This window comes from Carlito syrichta, unplaced genomic scaffold, assembly GCF_000164805.1.
Source record: "Carlito syrichta isolate Samal-C Ts95f unplaced genomic scaffold, Tarsius_syrichta-2.0.1 Scaffold304715, whole genome shotgun sequence".
In the NCBI taxonomy this organism is placed as follows: Eukaryota; Metazoa; Chordata; class Mammalia; order Primates; family Tarsiidae; genus Carlito; species Carlito syrichta.
The window spans coordinates 13938-23372 of record NW_007248811.1 but is presented as its reverse complement, the minus strand read 5'-3'; the positions used below and the strand labels follow the sequence as shown (position 1 = coordinate 23372).

The 9435-nt window shown below is 41.1% G+C and overlaps 1 protein-coding gene across 1 annotated transcript in view; it reads left to right on the top strand.

Moving 5' to 3' along the window:
* CTPS2 (CTP synthase 2) overlaps positions 1–9435 on the top strand; it is a gene marked incomplete at its 3' end in the record, with an annotated part of 88830 nt that overhangs the window by 68002 nt on the left and 11393 nt on the right. The window contains exon 15 of the mRNA XM_021713756.1: positions 6105–6201. Coding sequence (XP_021569431.1) covers positions 6105–6201 — 97 coding nt within the window. The remainder of the gene's footprint in view (positions 1–6104; positions 6202–9435) is intronic.

Genomic DNA, 9435 nt, shown 5'->3' with positions numbered 1-9435 from the left:
GCGCCTCAGCCTTCCAAGTAGCTGGAACTACAGGCACGCTACCACGCCCGGCTAATTTTTTTGATTTACTGTAGAGATGAGATCTCACCAAGTTGCCCAGGCAGGTCTTGAACCCGCGGACTCAGGCAATCCACTCAGCTCAGCCTCCCAAAGTGCAGGATTATAGACTGAGCCACCGAGTCCGGCTTGAGACTGAGTGATTTATAAAGAAAAGAAATTTATTTCCTTACAGTTCTGGAAGCTGAGAAGTCCAAGATCAAGGTGCTGGCATCTGGTGAGGGCCTTCATGCTGCATTATAACATGGCAAAAGGCATCTCATGGGTGAGAGAGAGAGAGGAAGAAGGGGGCTGAACTCATCCTTTAAAAGAAGCCCACTCCTGTGATAATTGCATTAATTTCATGAGAACAGAGTCCTTATGACTTAATCTCTTAAAGGTCCCAACTCCCAACACTGTTGCATCAGTGATTAAACTTGCAACACATGAACTTTGGGGGACATATTCAAGCCATAGCAACCTTCTTCTACTGATGGGAAAAGAAACACATTTAAAAGACCAGAAAATATATACATACTTATAGAATTGCTGAATGCTTACCCCATTTCCATCCTCATGCCATTCTGTGACACAGCAGGGCAGGTTGGAAGCCAGAAAGGGGAAATAAAAGTCCCATTTCAGATTAGTGGCAGGACTGGGCACAGTGTGTGCTTGGCCTCTGAGCAGGGTGCTCTTTCCCCTCACGTCTGCTCAAGTGACCACCTACAGCTCAGGACACTATGAGTGTCTCAGCTACTCTCCAGCCCACCAACCTGTCCCTAGCCTCCTCTGCTAGTTTTTGATAAATTTAAAGACACTGGAAGGTTTCATTATTGAGTGCTTGATCTGAATTTGACACTGTGCTGAGCTTTGGTGGAGACAGAGAAGAAAAATATCTAATTATTGTGCTTGATAAGCCTGCACTTTAGCTTATGAGAGTAGACGCGTTTATGAAATAATGGAGGAAGTTAAAGCTGTTTCTTTTGCTCATGCCAGCTCTGGTACGTTTTTCCTCTTTTCTTTCTCTAATAAACATTGTTTTAAAACTTGAAAAAAAAAGAGAGACTGTATTAAATTCCTATGACTGCCATAACAATTTACCACAAACACAGTGGCTTGAAACAACACAAAGTTATTCTGGAAGTGAGATGTATAAAGTGAGTTGGCAGGGTAATGTTCCTTTTGGAGGGTTGAGGGGAGATAGTTTTCTTGCTTTTCCCAGTTTCTATGGCCCTGTCCTTTTATCTTCAAAGCCAACAGCATAGCATCTTCCAATCTCTCTCTTATCTCTGCTTCATCATCACATTTCTGACCTTGACCTTCGTTTAAGGGCTCTTGTGGTCACATTGGGCCCACCTTGATAACCCAGAATCTTCCCGTTGCAAGAACCTTAACGTACACCTGCAAAGCCCCTTTTGCCACATAAAGTCACAGGTCTACAGGTTCTGGGGACTAAGACATGGGCATCTTTGGGGGACATTATTCAGCCTCCTACAAGGATTAACTGAAAATGAATTGACACTGTATAGGTTATTCATTTGGTAGGATGAGTATAACCATGGTATTCATTATGGGACAATAAGGGGAGGGGGCCCCTGAAGCAGGAGCTCATAAGGAGTGGGAGGAAGAAGTCATCTTGGGAAAAGTAGAGAAGAGGTGAACTGTGTGTAGTAGGATGGTGAGGAGAGAAGCAAATTACCACAAAGGAGCCATGGGCAGTAGCCCCGTCTAGCTGAGATAGAAGCCACAAGTTGGAATACATGAGACGAGCATAACTATACTGGGCTTCTGAGTGAGGTGGGACCTGAGAGCTACCTGGAAGGGTGTAGATTTGATCTGCAACAGCTAGCAGTGCCACCCAGCATTAGAGCATATAAAACCATATGAAACTGCTTCATACTTTATGTACAACTTGAATGTGACTTAGAGTCAAAATCAGAGCCAGCCTTGAAAAAAAAATGGACAGAAAAACCTAATGCACAGTAGGAAAGGAATGAGTTGGGGAATCCTTATAAAAAATACTTGAGGAACACCCTAGAAAGTCTGGGAGAATCACTGTCTGTGTTGTCTAAGAGACTGGAAATGTCCTGCTGGAGAGTAGTCTTTCCCGTTGTCCCCAGGTGAATTATTCAAAGGTGAGGAAAGCCGGGCTTGCCAGGGCTGGATCAGATGGGTCCCATGCATGCTGCCATTTAGGACTTTTATCAATGGCAAGAGAACCTTACTTCCCTAGACTTTGTTGCGTAAGATGCCTGAGACGGATTTTTAAAATGTGGTACATATACATGATGGAATATTACGCAGCCATAAATAAGGACAAAATTATGAACTTTGCAGCAACTTGGATGGACTTAGAGGCTATAATACTGAGTGATCTATCACAGAAACAAAGAACCAAGTATCACATGTTCTCACTCATAAGCGGACCTTGAACAACTATCGTAATACTATAAGAAAGGGATTGGCAATTGAGGGAAACTGCCAGGGGAGGGGGGCACACCTCATCAACAAGGATACCTGCATAATGAACATTTGTATACCTAACCCTGAATTGTAAAATTTTTAAAAAAGTTACCTGGGATGCAGTAAAGTCTTGAACTCATTACACTTTTATCGTGGACTGCAGAAAACATCAGTAAAGGTTAATTAGTGCCATATTTATCCTTTTGTGGTACACTTACCTCTCCTAAAGCTTTATCACTTATTGATCCTTTTTTTAATGCTATATGGCTCGGTTCCAAGAAAGGACAGATCTGGAGATCAGATGACAGGCGGCATTTAGGCCAAATTAGAGGGGCCAAGGCAATCCTTTTGCAACAGAAGATACGTTTCCCCCTTAGATGCAAAATCGGGTATTTTGGAAATGTTGGGGTTAAATCTAAAGCATATTTGAAGTTCTTTAACTGCCCCAGTAATGATAAAATAGACGTGCTTTGAAACTCCTCTCTGGCTTTTTGTGGAAGGAATGTAAGGAACCAAGACACTTTTGTTAATTTTTGCTGCTGAATCAGGGTGCTTATAACCCAAGAAGAAGCCATCCATCATCTTGTAGGATCCAGCTTGTGGGACCATCTGATAACTACAAGGCAACTGGTGTGCCAGGCTTGGGCAGAAAGGCCCAGTGTTGTCTGCCGTGCCTTGACCTTCCCATTTTTCAGTTGGGATTCCCCCAGTTTGTGCCTGGCCATGTTGTTCTTTGAGTATGTGATGGGCATTCCCAGATGAAGTCTCCTAAGCCAGGCCGAGACAGAGCCCTCTCGTTCCCTCCATCCACTGACAATTTGCCTGCCAATTCTCGCCCTTTTTCAGGGCAACTTTTGGAGGTGGAGATCCATTTCTACCTGCTCCCCACCTCTTCGTTAACGTTTTTTGCCTTCTCCACTGGTTCCTATGCTAGCATGCTTTAATCAGAGGATCACCGTGGCTCTTAAACCTTGAGTTTTCCTTCTGTTCTGTTATTTCAGGAGAAAGTAGTATTTATTACTTCTGAGAACAGCAGGGATAATGTGAACTAATACCTTAGTGTAAGGCCTAAATACTACATTTCACTCTTGGTGACTTATACTTGTATTTTCATTAGTATAATATTATGTACAAAGTTTTAAAAGCCAACACTTTCCAAAAGCCTATAATGAAAAAGTCATTAATCCTCGCCTCCTCTCCACTACCCTCAACTCTTCTAGTTCTTTCTCCTGGCATTTACCTCCATGTTTCTAAATAATCTTCTCATGTTGCTCTTTCAGGAATTTTCAGACTTCCCCCTTTGTTGAAGGGGTGTTGAATGCCCTTAGGCAGCCTCTGTGCCCACTGTATTTTTCTTCTCTTCCTCCCCACTCCTACACCTTAGTTTTGGAAATGTTTTCTGGTCTTGAGGTGTTTGTCAGTTCATCCCAAGTGAGCAGTAAGGCAGGTTTCCTGTTCTTAGTTGGGTAATTTTACTCTAGTCTCAGTGGTTCCTACCAGAACATTTCTTGAATATCAAGCTTGCCAGTAACTGAATAAACTACACTTAAAGACTCTTTCTGGGTAGTGGGACCCAATTAGAGAACGTAACATGGATATACAACTGCTTCATACTTTATGTGCAACTTGAATATGACTTAGAGTCAAAATCAGAGGCAGTGCAGTAAGGAAGAGAGAACTGAAGAGTCACAGTACATTTCTACCAAAAACTCAGGGGGTTATCGCTATGGTCTGCCTAGGTGGTTCAGGTTGTCTTAAACTTAAATGGAAGCTGAGGCTCTGAATACACTCAGGACTTCCTCTGAATCTGTGGCAGGTAGTGCAGTGTTATCTGCCCTTTCCTAGAAAACACATAGAGAGGCCGAGAGTTTATAATCAGCTGAGCTTTATCACCTGGAAGCTAATGCCCTCTCTCACCTCACTCTAGTAATACTTAACCTAGCCATAATTAACCAACCAAAGAAGATAGGGAAGAGATGCCAAGGCCAAGAGCACTTCAGAGTGAGCACTCTATCCAACAAAGGAGGTCATTGAGTTTTTTTCCTCCACCCTTTCCCTGAAGTGACTCTTGGAGTGAGCTTGGGACACTGGGTTCAGATGACTTTGAAAGTTCTTCAGGGACACTGATAAGTTCAGACATTTTCTTGGAAAATTTTTACCTCAGGAAATTCCAGTTGTCAAAGATTCCTATAGAGCACTATGTGGCAGTTAGGGTATGGAAAAAAACAACAAAAGAAAGGGTTTATGAGAGCAATTCCATTAGAACAGCTTGACTCATCCAACTGTAGTTTGTTCTACCAACTGAAAAGAAAAAAGATGAAACAAAATCATGAGATCATAATGAACAAACTGAGAAAACAGATGAATTACCAGATTAACCAGAACAAGCTTTTCATAAAAATCACCTGTTTCTGAATTTCAGTAGCGTGATCATAAAGATAAAGTCGCCCTAGCTCTCAAAGAGTGACAGGCTCGCCCACAAAGCACGCACCAGACACAAACTGAGAGGAAGACAGTGACAGGGAAGAACCTCCTTCTGCGAGGAAGTAGATAAAGGACCCTGACCAGACTATGGCTCTCAGAAATACCAAGCTCCCAGAGATGCCACTGTTGGCTAGTTGAGCTGAGACCTCAGGGTTAAGGATGGTTTTATTCAGGAAAAAGGAAAGGGGAATGGGAGGATATTTTCCAAGCAGAGGATACAGTATGAGTCAAGTCCTTCTGGTGGGAGTGAAGAAAATTCAGTTGAGGAAATGAAAGAACCAGCACTCAGGGTGAGAGGAGAGAGGACCGGGAGATGAGGCTGGAGGGTTAGGCTGGCCAGGAGGTCAAGGGTTTCAAGCAGGAGAAATGCTACACTAAGATTTGCCATTTGGATAAACCACTCTGCCCACCTCCAGCAGGGTGGACTCGGGCCATGGGAATGTAGGGTGGCCAGTCAGTGAGCCATTGCTGGAGCCTGGGGGAGAGGTTGGAGAGAAGGAGATGGATGCACGAAATCTGGAGGGGGTAACTCTGGAGGCCTTGACGGAGTGGCTATGAGGGAGAAGGAGAGATCAAGGGAGCTGCTTAGGTTTCTTACCTATAGAATGTGCTGGAATAGATTATATTCCTTTTTTTTAAGGGATCCTTCTAATGGTTGTCTATAAATAGATTCTTTTGATATACCTTTCCACAAGGACTGACAGATTTGCTTATGGAAAATCTCTAGGGATTGCAGTGGGCAGTGGAAAGAGTGTTCTCACAGGAGAGACATAGACATGAATACCAAAGTGGGAGATCTCACAAGTCCAGAACTTGAAGTGTAAATGTTGCCTGGAACTGACAGTTTGAGTAATGGCAGGAGAAAGGTCACCAAAATGCTCCTGATAAATTTTTTACAAGTGATTTGAATGAAAGATGAGAGGCAGAGACAGAAAGGAGCACAATGTGAGGAACTGTGGACATTATGACCATATTTGAACAGGAACAGTGAAAGGACTGATCAGATATTATACTTTGGAGAATAAGCTTACACAGTGATCATCCCTTTAAAAGTAAAGCTTGAAATTTGGGAAATGACCTTTTTACAAGATGGCAAAACAGAACTTGTTTTGTTTTCTAAGGTGATTGATATGCCGGAACACAACCCTGGCAATTTGGGAGGAACAATGAGGCTGGGAATAAGAAGAACTATTTTCAAAACTGAAAATTCGATATTAAGTAAGTTTCTCAGATCATTTATTTTATATGTTGAGTGTTGTTCATGTGACTGTGCAGGAACCCAGTCCTCCTGGTGGTAGAGGCTCACCTCTGCCCCTTCCAGCAGCCTCAGGAACTCTGACTCTCCCTCTTCCCTGTCTCCCTCCTTCTTTCCCATCTCCCTCCCCCCATCTCCCTCTCTCTTCCCTGTCTCTGTCTCTCCTTACTCTGTCCCTCCTTTTCTGTCTCCTTCCCTCTTTCCTGCCTCTCTCCCTCATCCCTGTCTCCCTCCCTCATCCCTGTCTCCCTCCTTCCTCCCTGTCTCCCTTTTGTCTCCCTCCTTCCTCCCTGTCTCCCTCTTTCCTTCTGTCTCCCTCTCTCCTGTCTGTCTTCCTCCCTTCTCCCTCTCCCTTCCTTCTCCCTGTCTCCCTCCCTCTTCCCTGTCTCCTTCCCTCTTCGCTCTCTCCCTGTTCTTGTTGATTCCCCCATCACTGTGGGCATTGTCCCTTGGGTGAGCTTCAATAGAACACAATTGAATGCCCTTCTTCATTTGATTTGCATGATACCCTGTTCTGTGGGCTGTTTTGTGAGTTACCAATGTCCCTGAAGATCAATTTGGACTGGGAGAGAGAGCCCCGATTCACACTCAGTTCTTTTGAATTCATGGTTCTATTACATTGAAACCCGTTCCCTGTTTCATTGTTTCATGTTTATTTGACTAGTCTTAGCAACTCATGAATGAACTGAGAAGGAGGGCAGTTATGTGTCTCAGACGTATATTCCTTTGTCCCCCCACTGGCCCCAGAATGGGGAGAGGAAAGTATGGTGTGGCTTGTCACCTGACATTTGCTGGTCTTCCCACTCCCAATAAGGTTAATTCTAATTTCTGTGGAACTTTTTTTGGTAGATTAGCTTACTGTATATGAATAACAATGTAAAAAAAAGCTATTAATTCCATGTAGTAAGTATATCTTGAGTGTCCACTCTGTGCCATGTGCAGATACAGCAGTGACCAGGACAAATCCTAGTCCTACCCTCCTAAGGCCTCAAAAACAAGTGAAAAAAATGGGTGATAAAAGGGGGAAGGGCAGGATGCTGGGAGACTGGATGTTGGTGGGGAGGAGCCCAGGAATCTTGGGCATCCAGCATCATTCTTCTGAAGTTATAAGAAACCCTTAGCAAAATGTCTTCTTAACTCAAGGAAGAGTAAGACCAGAAATATGAATTTCTCCTCTAAAGGTGAATAAAAAACTTCTAAAGAATATAAAGCTTCTTAGCAAGAATGAATTTTTAAAAGGAAAGGTTTCAAATTGAATACATTTTTCCCTCCTTTCTCTGGATAAGAAGCCATTGTTCTCTAAGTGACTAACATTTTTCTTTACAAGTACTAAGAATGTTTCGCTCTTCGTGGATGTTAGCTATTCTTTGGCTTTCAGATATTTTCAAATATTTTGAAACTTGGTGCAAATAATTGCCTAAGTGACAAAATATGGTTAGTGAAAAAATTAATGTTCTAAAATTATAGCTGCTATAAAAGAGTCATTGATAATCGTACTAAGCTTTTAAAAAAGAGCATTGTGTTTAACATATTTAAGAGCTTGATAGAATTAAGACTGATTTAAGATTTGTTTTTCTTTACAGTAGGCATAAAACTGTTGATGATTTTTATGAATCTTAAACACAGCACCAAAACTTGTCTTGAAAAATTTTAAAAATAGCTTTATTGAAATATAATTCACATATTATACAGTTAGTCTGTTCGTGGTGTACAATCTATTGGTTTTCATTGTATTCACAGTGTTGTGCAACCATCACCACAGTCAATTCTAGAACATTTTCATCACCTCAAATAGAAACCCTATACCCTTTAGCTATCACTACTCCCACTCACCCAACCCTGGCAACCACTAATTTACTTTCTGTCTATAGATTTGCCTATTCTGAACATTTCCTGTAAATAGAACCTTATGCTATGTGGTCTTTGGTATCTGCCCTCTTTCATTTAGCATAACATTTTCAAAGTACACCCACATTGTAGTATGTATCAGTACTTCATTCCTTTTAATGGCTGAATAATATTTCATTGTCTGGGTATGCTACATTTTTTTTTATCCATTCATCAGCTGGTGGATATTTGGGTTGTTTCCAGACAGCAAATTTTTTAATTTTGTTGGCTTAAATTTAAATTGTGCTTCATAGTTTGCAAGAACCATAGGATATATGAACCTATGCCCTCTCCCCTGTACGACACTATCTTCCACAGATCTCCAAAAACAGTTGTGTCAAAGATAAGAATGTGACCACCATCCATGGCTCTGTTGAGTGTCATAAAAATATAAAAACAAATAACAGCATAGTATTTTGTGCCCCCTCCAGTCAACATATTTCTTTTGTGGAACCTTATTTATTTTTTACAAGCTGACACATTTTGGGGGTAGGATTATCCTCCCCCTCGTTGGCACATTTATTTTGTAGGCTTTTTTTCCCAGTCAGCACATTTTTGCCAGAATGATATGAACAAAATACATTTGCTTGCATTGCCTGTGAAAATGATGAACAGTTTTGACAGAAAGCATTTTTATGCTATTCATTTTTTATTTAAATTTGATTTATAGGCCAGTGCTTAAAATGTTCTGGGTTAAGTGGAAAAACAGGAAAGTAAAGAATTCTCTAGTAAAAGATAATGCTTTGAAATAGGACCAAAGCCTAACAATGTTGATAGACACAATAGCTGAATTACTAGAGTGAGTCTAAATTTTATATTCAAGAACAATTCCTCTTATTTCTTAGTCACTTGTTAGTTCCTTAAAAGGTTATGAAAGCTATGGATTTAATTTTTCTGAAGTAGAGATTTTAGGCATAAATTGATTTGAACAAAAGTACTGGTTATGATCATTTTGCTCATTGTTTCTAAGAAATGTGTTCCCAGAGGCTCACTCTTGTCCCGTGTCCTGTATATATATGTCGTCTTCATCTGCAAAGGCTTTTGCCTATGAAAGAGCTAATGACAGTGTGTGTGTAATTGTCAGAGCTGTTTCAAGGGTCTTTAAAAATAAGATATTTTGAGGGATAGGAGGAGATTTGTTAAAGGATACAAAATTACCCCCAATTATTATATATTATATGCATTGAAACATCACCATGTGCTCCATAAATATGTACAATTATTATTTTTCAATTCCAAAAAGAAATAAGGTATTTTCTAAGCTGCATTATCTATAACCCTTTCCCTAAGTTTTTTTTTTTTTTTTTTTT